The 22,740-nt window shown below is 39.2% G+C and overlaps 1 protein-coding gene across 1 annotated transcript in view; it reads left to right on the top strand.

The window, feature by feature from the left end:
• ADCY2 (adenylate cyclase 2) overlaps positions 1 to 22,740 on the top strand; it is a 132,840-nt gene that overhangs the window by 44,454 nt on the left and 65,646 nt on the right. Inside the window, exons 3-4 of the mRNA XM_060774059.2 lie at positions 9,086 to 9,247; positions 19,357 to 19,506. Of these exons, the coding sequence (XP_060630042.2) occupies positions 9,086 to 9,247; positions 19,357 to 19,506 (312 nt within the window). The remainder of the gene's footprint in view (positions 1 to 9,085; positions 9,248 to 19,356; positions 19,507 to 22,740) is intronic.

The raw sequence follows: 22,740 nt of genomic DNA, 5'->3' as shown, positions 1-22,740 counted from the left end.
GAACACCTCAGCAAGCGAGAGTCCAAAAGTGGCAGGCTAAAACCCGGAATCTCAAGCCATGGCTGATACCAAATGAGAGACTTCCCCCTGGGCACACAGAAGACTGGGTGACTTGGAAAGTGCTGAACAGACTGCACTCTGGCGCTAAAAGATGCAGAGCCAACCTTAAGAAATGGGGCCATAAAGTGGAGTCCATGACATGCGAGTGTGGAGAAGAGCAAACTACATATTACAATGCAGTCTGAGCCCTGCCACATGCACAATGGAGGACCTCCTTATAGCAATACCAGAGACATTGCAAGCAGCCAGCTACTGGTCAAAGGACATTTAATACAATGCCAAGTTTTAAAACTTCGTGTTTTTAAATATATATATTTCAACTGTACCCTTGGTTCGCTTCTGATACGATAGATAAATAAATAAATAGCATCACTTAGACAAATTATTGAAACACTGTATTATATCCCTTTGAAGAGTTAAGAGTTTCATTCATGGGTGGTTTGTGATGGCAGAGATATAGTGATTTCACATTGGGTCCATCTTTTTGAAACACACTGTATTTCAAACAACTCAGCTGCTAGGGGTGCATGTTTACAGTCAGGAATAACTGGATGTGATCCCCAAAGCCTTTGCAGCATACCAGCATTCCCAGCCATAGCCCTCTGCTTTTCTTAGAGATATAAATGATCCATTTGCAAATGAGTTATCATATCCATTTAGAGTATTTTTTAGAAAGACTATATTTTCAGACATTAGAGTTCTTCTCATCACTCCTCCATGGTCTCCTTGGTCTAGTTGTGTGGTCTGTTCTCTATTGTGAAGCATTTGTGATACATGGATGCAAGTCACATCATGAGTTAGTTTTCCTGACACCCTAGAGTAAAATGGACTATGAATGTAATTAGCTGAAAAACATAAAAGCCGTGTAGTGTGTTTAGAAGTCAATGTTCATGGGATTGCAGCTATAATTACTGGTTATTTTAAGAAAAATGGAGTAAAAAAACTTCTTTGGTTCTATAGAGATTAGTCAGCACTCTTCTGAATAACAAAATTATATGATAAAATTAATATAAGTTTCTATAGGATAGATGCCTAAATTTGGTATTAGCAAGAGGTAGGGAAAAAAGAGGAAGAACATAAGTTTGAATGACAACAAAATGTAGAGAATTATGAAATAATTTTATTCCTGTTAAGACTGAAGATACGTTGGAACTGTATTCACTCTCAGGTTTCTTTCCTGGGTAACATTTTCTTTAAACTGTGAATTATTTTTGTTTTTGTATTGTTTCATCTGTTCCTTGCTTTCAGGGCAGTTCCACGTAGCCCTTTAAACCAGGAGCAATTTGGTTTTAAAAATGTGATTGTGTCCAGGTTGAAGTCCACACACGCCCCAGAAAGCATGTGCTTTTGGGGGGGGGGGTGTCTACATGCCTGGCATGACTTTCCAGCAGGGCACTGGGACACAAAACAACCCCCCCCCCCACCGAAAAGCCTTAAAAAAGAAAATAATTGACTGCCATTTCCCCATCTCTGAAGTTCTACTGGTGTGTAGAAATGATGCACCAGGAGGGGGGCGTGAGTGATTTTAAAGGCTTTTAAATTGGGTTTTGGGAGTGGGTGAGGGCTGTCTTTGGTTTCTTAGGCTCCAGGAGGCCAAGGAACCCAAGACAGCTGTGTAGATGGGCACTAGAAGTTGTGCGGCTCGATTCCCATCTACACAATGCCCATGCCTGGAAAGACGCAGGTCTTCTGAAAGTCATGGGTTGTTCCAGCTGACAAATTTCCTCTCGACAAAGCAGGGTTTTCCTGCTTTGTCCCAAATTAATTCATTTTTACATGGGGCATTGACTGGATGCCTCACGTGAAAACACAGGAGCTCCCGCTTTTAAGGGGTTGTCTGGATGCACCCTCTGTTCTTTTTAGCATTATTGCCTTTGCTTGGAATATCACAGCAATAATGTTGTTATGGATGTCTTACGACAACAAAGCTTACTTTACTGCAAAGTAGTATCTTTCTCATGCAGTTCTTTCTTTGGAGAACTTCATGAGAATATGAAGAGAATCAGTCCCTTTATTGAAACATAAATAACCCCATGCCTTTCATACCAAAGGGGCAGGAGGCTTACCAGAACTCGTTTTCAAAGTGAGATTTAGAAATGGAGCATGGGGAGGGAGGCAAGGGAAGGGCTGGAAGAGATGCTGAATTAGATGGAAAATTCTTACTGGTAAATGGTCTTTTGAGTGGAACGGAGGAGGCATTCAGTGTAGACTATCAGTGCAGTTTTAGACCTGTCTACTCAGAAATTGGTCTGACTGAATTAATTCAGTTTGCACTCAGATAGGTATAGAATTGCAGTCCTGATTCAGTTCAGCCACAGTGCAAACATTCTCAGGTTACAACAAGACCTGCAGGAATGAAGGAGTGATGGTGTGGACTTTATTTAGCAGAGCCTCCTGAGCTGCATAGAGGAGAAGGAGACAGGATAAATCTGCTTTCCTGTCCATTTGTGTTTGTCCCAGAATTATTCCTCTGGAAGGAGGTGACCAGTCGTTCACAGAGACCTCCAAACTGACCAGTTAATCTTTTCACACCAAGATATTCCGCCTGTTTGTATGAGGGATATGAAACCAAATACATTCACATTTTATGTGCTATAATTGGCAGTGACAGTATCCTTTCTGGTTATGGAAGAACAGTTGTTTCTTTGCTGCTGATGAAAATGGATCATTTGGAAAAAACGGAATGCCTATTAAAATCCATCTGACATTTGTTGCAGATTCCAGAAATCAGGATATTGCAGGCTATAAAGAGTGGACATCGTTTTCTGGGTTGTTGGGTTTTCCTCTGACGTTGCTTGTATAAATGGTTGTGTCTGTTTCAGATGTCAGGAGCAATAGTGGAAAAATGCTTCTCTAAACTTATGTGTGTTGGGCTGTAATCGAATCCAGACTGTTTCTTTTCATGCTGTCTTCTTGACATATCGAAAACAGTTTCCAGTTTAGGAATGAGGTTTTCTCTGCTTCTAAGTGACACATTATACAATATTTTAGAACAGAAAATGTCAGTGAGGGGGAAAGAATACATGAAAGGAAATGCATTATAAATGTGTTATAATGTTACTTTCCAGCTTTTTTTTTTCTTATGTGCTTTTATAATGTACTTCTTTCTATTCTAATCTTACATCTTTTGATATTTACAAACACTTACACCCCTACGCCCTGTTCCTCTAAAAATCCTGTAATCTTGTCTTGTTCCAAGAAACGCCATCCTGGGGAGTTGATGGCATGGTATGGAAGAAAAATGCTGCAGTCGGAAAGAGTAGTTAAACCATTTCCAGCTCACCCCTTTTTTTGGCCTTCAGTTAGTGGAGGAATTTTTAGCATAGGAACAATTTATATTTGCCTACACAAACACACATGCATTACTTCTCCATGTTAGATCTTTTTTGCTAAGCTGTTTTTTGTGTTCCGCATTAGTTGGGGGCATGCCATTATACAGTAATGAATGAGGTTAAGAAAACATATATGAATGGCAAGAATAGAGAGACTAAACAACTTCTATCTATGTAGTATAAGCTAGAACCAGTCTACAACAGTCTATAGTGTAACATGTTCATTTCTGTTGTTATTTTTAAGAAACAGCAGATAGTCCTCCAACTGCTCAGAAAGCAAGGACCGTTTCCTTGATGCTTTCTCAGAAATATGTTGGACTATATAAAAGTTATTCAAATTGCTTGCTTGTTCAGGCCTCTCTACCAACATTACCTTCTTTCCCCAATTATCTCCAGGGTTCCTTTCCATTTCTCAGAATGGTGTCCCTGAAAGACATAGTCTCATAGTCACAACCTTAGGATCAAATTGGAAATAAATTCATTCCACATTCACACCACATTTGCAATTGTTAGATGCAAAAATATATAATAAGAATCAAATAAAACATGTCCGTCTAGGAAGTCTACGCAATTCTTACCTTAAAATATTGCTCCCCATTAAATATATAGTTTATCTCTATCTTTCAGCTGTTTCATACTAGTAATGGATATTTAATTACATTTAAGTAAACAGTGACCTCTTCCTTGATATCTGGAACAGCAGCAGAAGCAGTTAGGAGACTGACAAGCCATTTCAATCATTAATTTTTAAAATTCATAAACTATTGTTATCCAACCATGTACAGAGACTTTTACATCGGTTTGTGCTCACTAATTCACCGGATGCTGAAACTAGGCACACACTCACATGCAGGAAAATTTCTTTGATGAATCTATAATATTTTAATTCCCATTTGGATGGTGTGTGGTATATTTGGAACATGTAAAACTGCAACAAACTCCTTAACTTTTACAAAAAAACAAAAAACAAAACCCCACATTTAATACAATGATAGTGTTGGTGAGTTAAACAAAAAAATTTAAATATCTTTTCTGAATAGCAATTCTGTACTTCAGACATCCTATTCTTTTTCAAATTTCCAAGTTATAAGTATTTATCATATTAAAAGACTACCCCCCCCCCTTCCCATTCTTTCTTATGTCCTTATTTTCAAAGTTATCTTCTTTTCCAGTATAGTCAGCAATTGCGGTATACAAGTGGAGTAAATAAATTAATTTATATTTTCCAATTTGTTCAGTTGTCTTACTCCCAAGAAAGGCTTCATGGAATGCCAAAGCTTCTCATAAGAGTCATACTTTGTTTTTATCAGAAGATGGAGAAATTACTTTTTAGAAGTGCAACAGTCATTGTTGACATACTAAAGGAAATGCTTGCCAGCCTTAAAGCTACAATTTCCTATGGGCCTTCTTTTGGATTTTAAAAACCTTTATCTCCAGGATGATCATTTGATCTAAAATTTGGGCTTGGGGTCCATTGTTTCAGCTTCTGGTGTGAAAAGGCTCTTGCTCTATGACAAGACCTCAAGTTGTATGTTGGTTGCCAGAAATTCTAGGGTGAAAACAGTTTTAATCTTCCCAATGTTTAGTTAGAGAATAGAAAAAGGGTAGAAGGAGGTAAAAATAGAAATGTTGTGCATTTGTATCTAGTATTTTGTGAATCACTTTTAATTTTGTATCATGTGTTACCATAAGGAAATCTACCACCTAGAGTGATTCCAGACACTGCCAAAATGTGAGACAAAAAGTGGTTTTTAAAAATGCAGGATCTCAATGGGAGTACAAACACAGACCTGTCAGCCCTGCTACATAGTCCCCTGCTGTCCTCACCCCTGTTTTTTTTTTTTAATGGATTAAGATGAAGGATGGACAGGGAACATCAGGTGGAAGTTTTTTAAAAAAAAAAATCATTCCAGAGATGCGCATGTGAAGTGCAGCACATAACGGAGCATTAAGAAAACCTTACCTCGGATCTCTGTCTTCCCCCAATTGTTAATTCAAGCTCTGTTTAACATTACACAGTGTTAAAGAGAATTTGAGGAGTTGTATTTGCTTTCCACTTGTGTTTCCTAGAGCCACCGGTATCTCTGTTTAACAGCTGATCCTGTTTTGTGCTTTTCGGAAATGCACATGCTTTGGAGGAGTCCACACAGGGAGAGGAAAGGAAAGCACATGTTTTCCCTGACTGTTGAAATACACAGGCATGGAAAAGGTGCATGTTTCTCAGGAAGAATCTGGCACCTTTTAAACACATGTTTTCCAGCCCTTAACCTGATTCCTCCTGATTTGTCCCACAGTTGGGTAAACATCATTTAGTCACCCCCCCCCCCTTTTAACCTGCTTTTGCTTGGGTTTTAATTGATGTGTAGAAGCGCCCCTAGATAATTATAGACCATAAGTTTCATATCTAAAAGAAATAATATTTGAAAAAGAGAGTCAGTATTCCCTTACTGCTTTTAAATTTTGGAAAGGAAAGTAGAGAAAAAATATTCTACGGGATCTTGAATGCTTGCAGTGGTAGATGTAGTTTAGCTGTAAATATGTGATTTCTGTTTATGGATTTTTCTGTTTGGATCAGTAATTCTGATAAGCAATGTCAGCTATGCTTATCAGTGTTTGCTCATATTCAAGGCTTAACATTTAATATTTGAATGGGCTAAACTGACTAAACCTTTCTACAGCATGTTTCTTTGGTTATCAGATATTTGAAGCTGCAAAGCTGAAATCTAATACACTCAGTGTGACTATTTTAATTCCAGAGTGTTTATTTGTGTTTAAGTTCATTTCCGGATTGTTGGGGGTGCATTGTACAATTTGTTTAAGTTCATTTCCGGATTGTTGGGGGTGCATTGTACAATTTGTGCTGTTTAAGTAGCAAACAATACTGTGCAAGGAATATGCAACTATGTGCACCCTTTTAAAACATTAAAAAGACTGTAGCCCATTGGTGCATCATTCCACAGTTTATGATGGGCTTCTGACTGGCTCTTGGATTTTGGGCAGAGATCACTAGGAGTCATGAATATTCATTGATCAAGGAATATATTAGTATTATTAACTTTATACCCCACTTTCCTCTACGTGGGGACTCGTGGCAGCTAACAATCCATAATAGACAAGTTTAAAAAGTGCAGTGCAAAAGTTTAAAAAACAATTAAATAGTAATAGTAATTGTAACCAACATGATAATATTTCTGTCAGTTCTTTCAGTGGATTAGTTGTGCTCCACTTTTAAGAGATCTTAATAATACAGTCTATTCTTGCTTTCTAGATTGAATGTAAACCTTGGTTGGTATAACCCTACATTCAAACATATTTGTGAACATTCAAATTTTGTGATTTTGAAACAATCTATTATACAAATGCTGTAATCAAATATTACAGGACAGGGTTGTTGGCTTGAAACAGCACAGCTACTTCTGTGTACCTGAGAGAGCTTTAGGATTACGGTTCTGGAATATCAACATTCCCTCCACCCTACTTTAAAGCAGAGTTGGGGTATGCTTACCCCCACCCCACCCCCCACATATGTGTTGTACCATTTATAGAACCCCTTAAAACAAACTATATACATAAAATTGAAAAACATAAAATACTGTCCTTGCCTCATTTGAGAATTAGGGAAAGAAGATGAAATGAGTAAGTCATGCTCAGCCACTTTTCTTTAATGTTTATTCTTGGGGGGATCCACTGAAAGGGTTTCATTCAGACCTCTAGATGTTGCTGAATTGCAGTTTCTAATCATCAGCTATGTCTACATGATTCCTACCCCTAGTTTGCAGAAATATTAAAAGGGATTCCAAAGTCTGATTTAAATAACCCGACAGATTAGAAGTTTTTAGGGGAAACCTGCTGCTTGATTTTCGAATACTTACTGATCAGGGATTGCTTTCCAGAATTAAGCAGAAGAAAATATTTTTATTTGAAAACATTTTTAATTCATGCTGTACAAAATATCTGTTTTGATATTACTTGGGAAATGATTTTGAGGTAGGAATGACCTGAAAAAATAGTTGGAAACATTTCTGTATAGATTCATTTGGGTATGTTTAGAAGTAATTTTACAAAACAATTTTTACAAGTGTACATACATTTTATATTCCATGCCTATCAAAATACTGTATCTAAAATGTCTCCAACTTCTTCTAAAATGTCTCCAACTTCTTCTAAACTCTGCTCATCTACAGTGACCATTTAGGCCAGCGTGTTTATGGATTGGCCCCATGGAGACTAAATGCAATACAGGGCTAATCTAGTTTAACCTGAAACGTGCATGGCAAACTTCAGGCAGAGCTCCCATATGCTGACAATGTAATGGAGGGGGGTTCTCCCTGAGTGCTTTTGGCCAGAGTGCCAAAGACTAGGTTGCTGGAGTGTTGCCGCTGGGGACAACCAGGGGTGGGGGTGACCCCTAGAGTGATAGCCCAATGGAGCTAAACCACGTTTAGCATAGCTGGGCAGCTGTGATTCATTCCCACTTCCAAGGCAGTTAAGGGAGTCCCAGCTATCTGGGACGTCAGATTAGGTCCACATTATCAGTCAGTGTAAAAGAGTCCTTTGTCAGTGCTTTATGGAACCACTGGCAAGACTCTACCCTTGGAAGACAATCATACTTGGCCATGAGTGATTGCCGATGATGATGATGAGAAACAGAAGTGGTACATTTACTCCTATTTGATGGCACTGACCACTCACAAAAATAATTGGAACATGGTCATAACTACCGACACGCAAATTACTGGTCTTATTCTACAACTGAACCTTTGCATCATACTGTTAGGTGTAACAATTTCTAATCTGGTACCCAGCATTCGGTGGTATCTTACATGCTACTTGCTGCTTGTGTTTGATCAGCTGAAACATAGTGATTATCCCATATATTTCATCCAGGGTATATGGAGAAACTATAGCAAAGTATGCTCAACCATGAAATTACAGTGTTTAAACTGTCATGGAAATGTCTGGAGATGCCATCAAGAGCCTTCATCCTGTATGCTTACCTCTTCCCCATAAGAAGGTGCAGGATTGGTGGCAGCGATTGGGGTCCAGCACTTTGCAATCCCTTCGGGAATCTGGCAGACTTTAAAAACTGGGTGTGGATAGAGAAGAAGGAATATGTTGAGAAGAGATTGAGGGAGGCAAGTGGAAAGGACAGAAAGAGGAACACTGGTGCAGCATGGAATGGGGAGGATTTGCCATTTTTTATTATGAGTTGAATATAGTGGGATTCTTTCAGTTGGAATTATGGAATATGATCATGAATTTTTTTAATGATAGTGTCTATTTACATATTTTATCTGCTTCAAATCCCATTGCTGCTTTATTTTTTTTCCCAAATAAAGGAATTCCTGCATTTTTTTCCTTGTTTCCATCTGAAATTCAAAGGAAAGTCTCTCAGCTCCTATAGTCTGTTATTATTGACCACAATGATTGGAACTTCTGGAAGAAATGTCCAAAATGTCTGAGGGGCTAAAAGGTTACCATTCCATGTCTTATAGCAAACATTAAAAGCTAAATAACTTCACAAACAGTTAAGCTAGTATATGCATTTCTGCTAATTGCATCAAAAAACCTGAAAGCTTCTGCTGGTTGCACTTTAAGCAACTCTATAGCTGCATTTCAGCAAATGCAATTTTAATACAGTTGGAAGCATTTTCAAATTCTTTTTTTGACAATAATTATCTTTCTATGCACAGGTGTCATTTTTCTTATTCATCATTTTTGTGGTCTACACCATGCTGCCCTTCAACATGCAAGATGCTATAATTGCCAGCGTGCTTACTGCTGCATCACATACCATTGTGCTGAGCATCTGTCTGTCATCAAGAGAAATCATCAAGGAACACTTGGTTTGGCAGGTATGTTTATGTTATGAATAATTATGGGCCGAATGGCTTAATCATTGATCTTGAATAGCATATATGCATGATATGTGGTTAGAAAACAAAAAAACCTGTGTGTCTACACATACTGTAAAAACCTAGTGCTTGTTTTTTTTCTTTGGGACAGCGAGCTCCTAAGCTCAACATGAGTGCAAAATCTGAGAATATGAATAAGAAAATCTGAGAATAAGAAATTAAAGACTGCAGCAATTTGAGCATAGTTTGAGCATTTTGGGTTTCTGCCATTTTTCTAACACTTATTCTATCGTTGTATCCATCGCAAATGTTTAGCTACAAAGGCCTTCAGTTTGATTAGTCAAACTGAAAAAGTTGAGATAGACACAAGGGAAAATGAATAATCCATTGGAAAGAAACAACTTTTTACTTAGGTGTTATACTTTTCTTTTTAGAATCAGCTTTTATTGTTACAGTCAAATAAATTGCATTTATTTATCTACAATGTATGAGCATGTTGTTAATATACAAGGAAGACAATCCAGTGAGTGCTAAACTTTGGTAGGTCCCAAGGGTTTAAAATATGGGGAAAAATTAATCAGGTGCTGAACTCTCTGATTGGTATGAAAGGGAGTTAATGGCATTTTAATTTGTTTGCTTTTCCTAGTGACTCAGTTACCTCCCTGTGTTTTTCTCCAAACTCTAACATTTCAGTTGCATAGATAAATATGAATATCTCCAAACTACAGACTTTAATAAAAACACTCACAATTCTTACTATAGTGATGAGTAAGATTTCCAGTGCTCTCCCAGATTTGAAATTAGAAGGAATACTGGCTGGAGATTTTTGGCAGTCATGGTGCAAAAGCAAACAGATGAGAGGACTTCCCTTCATTCCTATGGTATCTAGAACCTAGCTCCATTACCAACAAATTGTAGCCTAAACTGGTGATGTCACAAAAGCATTAGAAAAATAATTAAAGCATTAAATTTCACTGGCTTTTGGAACATAATGAATTGTCTTCTCTGAAGGGTTTGTCATATTTGTATGCATGCTGTTTCTTCCAGCTTGTTCTACTAGTATAAAAATAGAATGATAGTTTTTGAGTGATCTTACTCTTGTTTCTTTCAGGCTTTTCAAATTCTGTTGCTTGCTGTAGGGCTTGTCACTGTCTGAAAATTGTCAGCTGCATCTTTGTAAAGGAAAAAATACCCTTTTGTCAAAGTGACAAGAATATTTCTTCTTTTCTCCAGATCTTGTTAGGTTTCTATCTAAGCCATCTAAGCCATCAGTGCTAGATATTAGTATATTCCTGTTTCAGCTTTTTGAAATCCAATTCCTGCTTCACAGTTTTTAAAAATTACTAGCCAGGCTATTTTCAGAATTCTTTACAGTCCCACCTGAATCCTCAAGCTGGTTATTTCAAGGAAGTAATTACTTGCCAGGAAGTCATTTGGGGACAGCAGGATTTTCTCTCCTATTCATTGCAGCTTACAGTTTCTGAAGCTCTGTTATGGATCTCTTATCTTGTTCATTCATTCATATATATATTTGTTGTTTATTCGTTCAGTCGCTTCCGACTCTTTGTGACCTCATGGACTGGCTCACGCCAGAGCTGCCTGTCGGCCGTCACCACCCCCAGCTCCTTCAAGATCAAGCCAGTCGTTTCAAGGATACCATCAATCCATCTTGCCCTTGGTCGGCCCCTATTCCTTTTTCCTTCCATTTTCCCCAGCATAATTGTCTTCTCTAAGCTTTCCTGTCTTCTCATTATGTGGCTAAAATAATTCATCTTTGCCTTTAATATCCTTCCCTCCAATGAGCGATCGGGCTTTATTTCCTGAAGTATGGACTGGATTGATCTCCTTGCGGTCCAGGGCGCTCTCAGAATTTTCCTCAAACACCACAGTTCAAAAGCATCTATCTTCCTTTACTCAGCCTTCCCTATGGTCCAGCTCTCACATCTGTAGGTTACTACGGGGAATACTTTTACTTAAATGCTTACTTTAATGCTTTTACTATGCAATACATACATATACATATTCTCAACATATTAGAATTTTTCTCATTGATTTTTCTCTTTACTTATTTCAAATACTAGCTCTCTCTCTCACAGATGCACACACACACAAGCCTCCTCATGGTAAAGACAACCCAGTTTTCCAGCATATTTTGCCTAGAGTGATTGACAGATTTGAGTTCTAGATTGCTATCTCAATTCATAAACATTTTTGCTTGTACCTGATGCATTTTAGTGCATGCATAGGATATTTGCTAAAGTTTGTTTCCAGATTTAGGCCTTTGTGTCATGTCAGATACTTTGTTGAAGAGAATTATCCTGTCCAACTTATTGGATGAACTAAATTTCAAAGTGAACAGAGTGGTTCCAGGGCCATCATGTGGCTCTATAGCCAGTTCTCCTTTCCCTGCCTGTCTCTGCTCCCAGGGAGTCAGGGTTGCAAACATGCGGATTTGTAGCAAATGAATTGAACCCAGTGCTTCAACCTCACCAGGCCCAGGGCCAACCAGAGTGAAGACAGTGTTTTCACTGGAGATGGACTGGGGGGCATAAAGTTGCTCTTCAGAAGCACCTTTGTATCATCAAGGGATGTGCAAGAGTTGTAGATCTGGACCAGTTGCATTTATGGCACCCACTGGTGACATGGAGAGATGACCATTAGGGTAAAATGCTCTTGTGGCCTCTCCTGTTGTCATACATAATTGTTTTATTGTGTTGTTGAAATATATATCCCATTCACTGTATCATTCTAAAAAAAGAGGTTGCTACAGACAGAAATCCCTTCTATATTGATATGTAGTTCAGGTCCGAACTGGCATCCCAGACGTGAACATACTGACCTTACAGGGACTTCCTCAGCTGTCTTGGAGGTGGCAGGGGATTCCAACCACCTAGCCATGCTGATCACAGCCACCTTAGGGGTCCTCCTTCTGCCCTCTGTGTCATGGTTGTCTCCAGTTGCAACATAGCACCTACCTTCTTGGTGCGCTTTCTGATGTCAAGCATGGCATTGCAATGATAAGGGGGTGGGAGGAGGTGAAGCCTAAGGACATGGGATGGCAATCTGCTGCAGAGCACATGAGAACCAGGTATCTGGGATGTCACAGCTGGGGGCAGCTGCAACATGGCGGGGGGATGATGAGATTGCTATCCCATTTCCCTGGCCCATCTGAGCACAGGCGATGCAGGATGGCAGTGAAAATAGTTGCAATCAGTTCCAGTTAGGGACTGGCTTAACTGTCTCTAGTCACCCTAAGTTGGAGAAAAGCCTAAATCCTAGTCAGGATTTATGTTCTCCCCGACTTACCTTAACCTGGAGCAAGGACACATTAAGGCAGCCTGGCCCTGATTTGAGCCTGTGGTGTTTAACTGCCATGAGACTGATCTGATGAGACACCAAACTGAGTGGTCAGTGTAGATGAGCCCTCAGTTAAATAGTACAGAAGCAATATTTTAAAAATACAGTTTGTCATGTGTACATTGTAGATATAAGCCATAACCTTTAATGTAGGCGATGAAGTTGGATCTAGTCCATGAATACATGTGACACAATACACCTGTTAAATGTTTAAGTTGCCACATGTTTCTTGGTTATAATTGGCCCCCAGTGCAGCTATTTCAGGAGAAATGTTATGTGTTTCTTAAGTGACATTTTTAGTGACACTTCATACTATAAAGGGCACTCAAGAGATTTGCTACTCCAACGTAAAACATACTTTAAGACAGTCTTGCCAATAAATGTACAGAACTTATGTGCCTTCAAATCGTTTCCAACTGGAGGTCACAAAATCTTTCCCAGCTTGCTTGCTCACAAATATCCATTAAAGATCTTTGTGGCATGCTGTCTAAAAGGGGGGAAAGAGTATGAAACAAAAAGAAAGGCACTCTAATTTTTCTGCTAGACTTAAAAACCGCTTTGTGGTTTTCTAGACGTTAGTCCAACTTGCTGCTAGCAAGCAAGCCAAAGGTTATCTAGAAATCTGAATGAACACATTAATTTTTTTCAGAAAAATTAAATCTAATCAGGGAAAGAATTAATGGGTTTAATTATCCTATTCAGGAGAAACAATTTTACTGAGCAATGTAAGATTTACTTTAGTGTTTAAGGCATTGCTGAATTTCATTTTTTTAAAAACCCTCCTAGCTCTATTTTGCAAACCTTGTCATTAGAAAAAGAGCTATTCACAGCAGCATTAGTTTGCTATATATTGTATTTTAGTGAGTCCTTTCAGTTCTTTACATTTAATTTGGTTAAAATACTTATTCCCAGACTTTATTCCATGAAAGAACTTTCTGTTAGGCTGTGAAAATTAACTAAATGGACTAGTGAAAGGCTCCTGTAAACTTTAAATGTGTATGTCGGTATGTTACCTGATGACTCATGGTGACTACTACATGAATTTCATAGGGGTTTCTGTGGCAAGGAATCCCCAGAGATGGTTTTGCCAGTTCCTTCCTCTGAAATATAGTTGGCAGCACCTTGTATTCATTGGTAGTCTCCCATCCAACTACAAACAATGGGGATTTGTGCTTTAGGGTATTTAGGCCCTAATCTGATGTGTACCCAGATACATCTCTGGATTTCTTCAGATTGATGTTAGGATTTGAGAGCTCTTGCAAAAGGTTTTGCTGGTTGTTGCCACCTCTGTGTGCTTCTCATTTTTAGGACATTTTACCCAGGGCAACCTAGCAAGTTCTATGGGGCTATTTATTGCCTTAGCGCAGATGTTCTCAAAGTTTTTCAGCCATGGCTCCCTTTTTGAAAGAAAAAATTCTTGTGGAACCCCAAGAAATGTTTATATATTATATTATATATACATATCAGGCATGGGCAAACTTGTGGACACAGACTGCATTGCATTTTAAAAATTGACAGAAGGGCTGGGCCGGGCCAGAGGCAGATGGATGCTCTCAAAGCAGGCAGAGGAGGAGGAACGAAGAGGAGGGGAGGAAAGAGGAGGAGGAAAGCATGGGGCCCATTAGTATCCCTTGACACACTTTAAGAACCAAAGCTTTATGCAAAGGCAAGCAAGCAGGCAGCCTGGCAGGGTTGGGATGCATGTGTGCAAAATGGTCAGGCTGGGAGGGAGGAAGATGAGGAGGGAAGTGTCCGCAGAGCATAACTTTGAGAACTGCTGTTTTACCTATTAAACTGGTTAAACTTATTGGATTTGATCAAATGAACATTATTACAATTTCTTGCAGAAATATTCACCATCTTCCTTTGAGCCCTTTCATACTGCACAATAGAGCACTATGATTCCACTTTTAGTGTCATGGCTGCTGGGTTTGCACTTGGGGGGCAAGGCATTTAGAGTTCTCAGCCAGAGAGTTCCTCTTACACCTCACCAAATAGAAACCCCAGCTTCAACAGGATGCAGCCATGACAACCAAAGGGGATTCACAGTGCCATAGAGATGGTTTTAATTGACATTTTCATCACCTGATGCACAAGATACTCAAAATTGTGAAGGAGCAAAATATTTTTTGTCTTTGTGGCACAAGTGTTAACTGAGAAAAAAACAAAGTGCCCATTATTACTTCCCTTTTCTTTGCACCAAGAATGTTTAACTCCAAATATTTACCATTGTTTTGCCATTCTAAAGTTTAATACACAGGTGTAGAGAAGTAAACCAATGGTTTGCAGCATTGCCTAATGCTCAGATTACTATTAACAGCTTGACAAAGTGCTAATTTCTAAAGAGAGGCAAACTTTTTAAAAATAACGAGTCATAAATAATTGGCCATGTGTTTGAAAGACTGAATATTTCTTTCTGAACTCTGCTGAATTATTCTATATAGATTCTTGTTCAGAATGCAGGTGGGAGAAGATCATTTCTTAACAGAAAGCTGTTAATTTTATAAAATGTAAGAATTCTAGATGTAAGTAATACAATTAATTGACGCTCTACATTTGCAGGTTTACTTTTTGGGGATTTGATTTAACTCTTTCTAGAAGTCTCTTAAGTCTTCCGGAATGGTTCTGTGGTGAACTTTTGATGGACTTTTATGATTGAGCTGTTTGGAGAACCTAGAGATGCCTAGAAAGGCCCAGTTAAAACAATATTTTTTTTAATTTGCTCCCCGCCCCACCCATTTTGATGTGGTCCTGTGCTCAACATCCCCTATCCCCCAGTACACTTTATTTAGGTTCAGCTTGCTGTTAAATGAGGAATGGTGCACTGGATGTCCTTCAATATCCATTATTTGAAGATGACACAGAAGGATGCTATGAGGCAGAAAGTTCTCTAAATGTTGCTGCCATCTGATTGCCTGTGCTAGTTCCAATCACTAGATCCAATCAGAGGACTCTCTGTGTACAAGGTGAAAGTCAGACTGGACTTTTAAAAGGCTGCTGATTACTTCCTTTTCTTAAAATATTCATGGCTTATGTTCAGTATCAAGTGCTTTCATATGAAGCAAAATGTACCCAGTGCTCAAAACCAGAACCAGTGGAGTTCTTTTTTATTTATTTGATCCCCATGTTAACAAGAAATGTATAAGAATTGAAAGTGAGGAAGGAATTGACCATGTGGATAAGCCTTATGAATTCCTTGTTTGTTCATTATTTTTAAGATGATCCAGAGTGAGTCCCAGTTTCCTTTCTTGGTAGCAGAAAGGAAACTGGTTCTTCACTGGACACTATGACTGGCACCTTGCAGTGAGCTTAGAGATTTGTAACACAGATTTAGGGATCCACAGTTGTTCCATTTGCAGCCATGCACTACTGCCACAGTCACAAGGCCTCCCTTCACAATCATTCTGTCAATGATAATAGTGGGCAACTTTTGCTCCATTACATGCAAGGAGATATTTAAAGAAAACCTCGCAGTGGAAAAATTACACAAGCCTACTCTCTATTGTTTTTGCGACTCTCCAATCCCTTTTCCTGCCACAATGTCCCTTTGGAGTGCACAAAAAGAACACTTCAAAAATATCTATTCAAGTGTTTTGTTTGGAGAATCTATTTTTCCCCTTTGCTGCCATCAACACACAGGTTGAGTTGAATGAGCAACATCATGACGCATGCTGCGTACAGAGATGTGCATTATTTAGCTTCACCCTATTCAGAATCCCATGTGCCAAATCAGCCACAGCACAAAAACTGGCTGCAGTGGAGAGATTTGGGAAATAACTCTTTGTCTTGTAAGTGGCAGGTGTACGTTATCTCTTGTGTTGTCAAAGGAAACATTTTCACTCTTCTAGCTCCATTTTGCTAGAGTGGATTTTTGCAGAGCTTGGGAAAATTATTTTTTTGAGCTACAACTCCAAGAACCCTCAAGCCATCATGGGGTAGCAGGAGATTCTAGGAGCTGTAATGAGAACTTCTGAACTTCTTCCCACAATGATCACTTTTCGGTAAAATATAACCTGATAAAGGAGCTCTTTGTGTACACATGGAAGCTATTGCTGTCACTTTAGGAAACATCCTGGGCCCTTAGCTTCAGGAGCAAAACCTGAGATTTAGGGAGTGGCCCTTGTGATATCAAAGGATAGCGATGTCATTAAGTATCTAGATTAAGTATCTACCATATTTGCTTAGAGTACGTTACTCAATGAAAAATACAAATTCTAACAAATGAGAAAGTATTTTTTTCTGGATAGAAATTAAGATACAAAAGGGGTTAAGATACGGCTCCGGCCCAGCTTACCTTTCCAATTGTATCTCCCTCTATGTCCCACCTTGAACTTTAAGATCTTCTGGGGAGGCCCTGCTCTCGGCCCCACCTTTGGCGCAAACACGCTTGGTGGGGACAAGGGACAGGGACTTCTTGGTAGTGGCCACCCACCTGTGGAACTCGCTCCCCAGCGAAATCAAGTCAACAACATCCCTCCTCGCTTTCAGGAGGAAATTGAAAACATGGTTATGGGACCAGGCCTATCTGGCAGATAATTGACAATGGTAATAATGATAATGTTATGGAAAATAGACTATGGACAGGCTTCCGATTGTGTTGTGCTTGCTAAATTTGTTTCTACATAAGGCTAGACAGCAAGTATTATTGCACTTTTCATTAATGTACTTTTTATTTTAAACAAATTTTAAAACTAATTTACTGTGTTTTTATATGTAATTACTGTATGTATTATTTATATGTAATGGCATCGAATTGTGCTGGATGTAAGCCACCCTGAGTCCCGCCCCCCCCCCCCCGGGGGGGTTGAGAAGGGTGGGGTACAAATGTTTGAAATAAATAAAATAAATAAATTGTTGCCAACTCAAGCTGAAATGAGAAAATTATTCCTTTCACCTAGTTAGGGAGTCTGGGTAGCAAATGTTTATTCTAGTCTACATGCTTTGGGAAAGAAGGGTTGGATGCTTCAGACCAGTTTCCAGAAGGCCACTACAAGAAGAAAGATATGTCAGATAAGACATTAAGAGCATTCAGAGGAGTAAAGAGTGATGCTTCTTCAGGCTACAGTTTTAAACATTCTACTAAGATCTAAACCCCACTGAATTTGATCAAATGTATTTCTCAATACAGATGGTTGTGATTGTTGTTGCAATAATCTATAAAATTACCAGTTAGCTGTGTTGACTGTTCAAGCAGTTTCTATTCAAAGAAATGCAAGCTTCAGCAACAACAAAACCTAATTGTATATCTTCATGTATAACTTCAATGTACCATTGCATCCAGTGTTTCATAATGTAATGTTTCTTTCTCAGTGCTATCTGAATTTAATTTGCTCTGACCATACTGTGCCTATATTCTCCTCAACCCCCTGTACTGTATGTTATCCTACAAGTAAAAGCTTGTGTAATTTATGAAATGTGCAATAGTAAGTGAAGTTCATGCCATAAAATTTACTGAACTTTGAAGTGCTACAAGACCCTGATGGCACTCCATTATGAAGAGAAACAGATTCACAAAAGCATAAAACATCTCTTAAATTACTATTATATCCGACAGACAGATGGCCAAGTTCCATATAGGTTTCACATGATTATACAACGCATTCATTTCCTACCAATTGGATAAGCAGCTTTAAGTACTTTGAACTGGCACTGTGGAAATGTCAGTATGATAGTTTCTCAGTTACCAGCCACTGTTCTTGTGTCAAGCATAGCCAGGAGACAAAGGCCTCTCAGGAGTGATGGTGTGCTTAACTGGAGTTGTTGTCCAAAAGAGCTGGATTCTAAGCACAGAATTTCACAAAGATTTTGTAGAATCATTAAATTTAAACCCTTGTATATTAGTCTCATTACTGTTCTCTATGACATGCTAGTTTTCTTGTGCAAAAGTATTTAGCCTTGGACATCCTCTTGTAGTTCCAGCTCTGTTAGGAGGGATTGCTGGAGAACCACAATTGTTCTCAGCAATGCAATTTTGCTGCGTAAATCAGAGCTTGAGAAGGACACAGATTATTAAGATAGTTGGCCCTCTGTACTGACAGATGCAGTAGCCACAGAATCAATCATCCACAGCTTGAAAATATTTCTTTAAAAATCTAAGATTCAAAGCTTGATTTTGCCATTTTATATAAGGGACATCATTCTACTATGCTATTGACTTGAACATCCTCAGATGTTTGTATCCATGGGGTGTATTGGTCCTGGAACCAATACACAGTGGATACCAAGGGCCCACTGTGTTTAGCAGTAGTGATTTGTTCAATGAAATTAATTAGATCTAGCTATTTCTTAAGTCAAAAATAATATCTTTTTGTGAGCGTAACTGTAAGAGTTTAAGGGTAAAGGTTTTCCCCGACATTAAGTCCAGTTGTATCCGACTCTGGAGGTTGGTTCTCATTTCCATTTCTAGATCGAAGAGCCAGCATTGTCTGTAAATGTCTCCAAGGTCATGTGGCCAACATGACTGCATGGAGCACTATGACCTTCCCGCTATTGATCTACTCGCATTTGCATGTTTTCAAACTTCTAGGTTGGCAGGAGCTGGAGCTAACAGTGGGAACTCACCCTGCTTCCTGGATTTGAACTGGTAACCATTTGGTTAGCAAGTTCAGCAGCTCAGCTGTTTAACCCACTGTGCCATCGGGGGCACTAGGAAACTGTAAAATCTACATAAACTATTAACAGAAACAGGAGACATGCTTTTGAATAATGTTCACTATCTAACTGGAGCCTTGACTTTTTCATTGTTCTTACAGATTCTGGCAAATGTTATCATTTTCATCTGCGGGAACCTAGCAGGAGCCTATCACAAGCAACTGATGGAGCTTGCTCTACAGCAAACCTACCAGGACACCTGCAATTGCATCAAGTCACGCATTAAGCTGGAGTTTGAGAAACGACAGCAGGTAAAACAGTTCTCAGCATTTCATGTATCCTTCTCTTGCCTCTTATTCTTTGCTGTTTTGATGTGTTAAAAGGATTAGCAATTAGGCTGGAGGGGAAAGGCTCAGTAGAAATCTATTTAAGGTTGTTGTTCATTGCAATTTCACCCAAGTCTAGAAGGGATGGAATTACTTCTGCTGCTGTTCTGCTTTTTTTCTCAGTGCACTTTGGTTTCTAATAAAGGATATTGGGATATAAAAGGAACATTAGACTCTTGACATTGCTGTTTGTCTTTGGTATGGTCCATTGCTTTGAAACTTTTATGAACACCAATCCTTTATGGTAAAGAGCAGCACGGCTCAGCTGTATCATGTATCCTGCAAACTTATATACATACATTATTAACTGATAAATCAGTTCTTTTTGACAGAATGATCACTATGGCGGATAGGGGAATTTAGAAAGATTATCTGTATTTCATAACAACAGAAAATGAATGCTCTTATTTGGTGAAATTCAGGACTGTGGAGATTATTTTAAAATAAACATTGTGTTCCTGAACAGTCTAGGTTCTGTGATAACTGAAGCTTCTTTGTAAAGAAGCAGGAAGAGGCTAATGCCAAGCACTGGCTATATACCGATGCATGCCTGCTTTCATTCCTTTACCATACCATACTCTGCCTTGCCTTTCCCTTAGTCCAGTGGTTCTCAGCCTGTGGGTCCCTAGGTGCTTTGACCTACAACTCCCAGAAATCCCAGCCTATTTACTACCTGTTAGGATTTTTGGGAGTTTAACATCTGGAGGCCCATAGGTTGAACACTATTGCCTTAGTCAGTATGATAATCTTGTCAGTTTTTCATTCACCTGAAGCTTTCATTCTCAGTGGTCTACGTTGTCTGTGGCTTGCTCCTGAATCTGGGAATACCGGGTTCTGTCCGTTTACACATCCACACATTACCGCCACTGACTTCAGGGCAATTGTGGTTATGACCATAGTCATGCTTAGAAGCCTAAAAAGTAGGAATGCAAGAGAGCTTTTCTAGTGGTCAAATAAGGTACAAGAAAGTTGGTTGAGGGGGAATTAATGGATTATGCAACTCAAGAAAAGTTTTGTAAGTCCTCTTACTTTGTCCATTTTAGCGTGCAAAGGGATCTAGTAGCACTTTAAAGATGAACTGAATGAATTAATGTATTGTTGAAGGCTTTCATGGCCGGAATCACTGGGTTGTTGTAGGTTTTTTCGGACAATGTTCTAGAGGCATTCTCTCCTGAGGCATTCTCTCCAGACCTCACTACCTTTGAGGATGCTTGCCATAGATGCAGGCGAAACGTCAGGAGAGAATGCCTCTAGAACATGGCCATATAGCCCCCCCAAAAAAACCCACCTACAACAACCCACTGAATGAATTAAGTTGGTAGCATTTCAGAAGCTCACCCAATGTCTGTATCAGCCAATCTCATAGACTTGGAAGGAGCCTCAAGGACCATCTAGTCCAAGCCATGGCCATGTATGAATATACAGCTAAAAAACTCCAAACAGATTGCCGCATAGCCTTTGTTTAATTGCTACCAAAAAAGAGTCCATTAACCTCCAAGGCAGTCTATTCCACTGCTGAACCACTCATACAGTCAAGAAGTTCTTAATGTTTAGGTGGAATCTCTCTCTCTCTCTCTCTCTCTCTCTCTCTCTCTCTCTCTGTGTGTGTGTGTGTTGTGATTTGAACAAGAGACAGGGCCTTTTCTGTGGTAGCCCCTCGACTATGTAACTCTCTCCTGATTGAGATCAGATCTGCCCCCTCCCTCCTGTCCTTCAGGAGGCTAGTGAAAACCTGGCTATGGAATGAAGCATTTCCAGAATAATGGTTGAGACTCACTACACACTAAGTTATCGACCACATATAGACTGAGTTGGATATGATTTTATTTTGGCGATTTGGCTTATATGTTGTTGTCATATGGTGTTTTAGATTGTATTATTGCATTGAATCCTTGCTTTGAGCTGGTCTGAGTCCCTCTATGGAGGTGGAGAAGATCGGGATATAAACGTTTTAAATAATAAATAATAATTCTGGTCTTTATAGCAACAGAAAACAAGCTAGATCAGTTTTCAACATTGATCTAGCTTCAAATATTTCAACATGGCAATTGTTTTATTTATCACCTCTTGATTTTCTTTTCTTCAAGCTAAACATATCCAACTCCCTAAGCTGTTCCTCAAAGTGCAGTTGTGGTTTGTTCTCGGGAGCAGGGGAGTATCTTTGTTCTAAACCAGAGGTGTATCACCCTCTGGCTGCTACTGAACTACAGCTCCCATCACCACTGACCATGGATCATATTGGTTAGAAACTGGGAGGAGGGAGTTGAAGAACATCTGGAGAGCCACTTGATTTCGTCTCCCTGGTCTAGTCTTAATTGGTAGCAAGTGGTATTCAAAATGATGTTATATTATCAGTAATAGAAGGATGCTGCAAAAGAAGGTAGAACATGCCCCTGTTATGTTCTAGGTCAACTTTCTCAGGCTATTACCTCCTGATGTTATGGACTTGCATTCCCAGCAGCCCCTAGGCATAATGAGCAAAGATCAGGGATTGCACAAGTTGTAGTCCAAAAGATCCAGAGAGCATTTGGAGCATTTGACTCTTTGAAGATGTATATCCAACTTGAAAGGGAAGTCAGAACGCATTGCAGAGCAAATCTTTGTCTATATTCCTTCAGTTGTGGACCCCAAGACCTTCTCTTGACACATTGTGAGAATGTAGAATGAGCACATTATTGTGCCAACACACTCTAGATTTTGTCTGGTACAGAAAAAGATAGAGGGGTTTGTGTGTGCATGCTCCCACTTTTAGCAACTACCTTATAAAATTGTTTGCCCCACTGCTTAAACTGTTGCAGAAAATACACAAAAACAATTGTGAAACCTTCATACCTGGTTTTGACATTGACAAGCAGTTAGCATAATTACCCTTGTTCATTTCAGGTGTTTTGCATCCTATGACTTACACGATGTTTTGAAAGATTCTAGCCGGAGGCGATGTTGTTATCTGAGAACTCACTGAATGTCACTTTCAAGGAGGAGGCAAGATCCTAATAATAACGGGCTTAGAAACAGGGTTCAGGAGCTGTGACAGGTTTAAATGAACAAGGCAACTGAGTGGGATGCTAGATATGTAACTGAGGCAATGGTTCTCTTCATGAGAATGAAAGAGTGTTTTCACCTTTCTTTGCCAAACTTCTTGTAAAGGAGAGATATTCA

The sequence above is a fragment of the Anolis sagrei genome, chromosome 4 (assembly GCF_037176765.1).
Source record: "Anolis sagrei isolate rAnoSag1 chromosome 4, rAnoSag1.mat, whole genome shotgun sequence".
Taxonomy (NCBI): domain Eukaryota; kingdom Metazoa; phylum Chordata; class Lepidosauria; order Squamata; family Dactyloidae; genus Anolis; species Anolis sagrei.
Note: the sequence above shows the minus strand (reverse complement) of the source record. Positions and strands in the feature narration are given on the sequence as shown.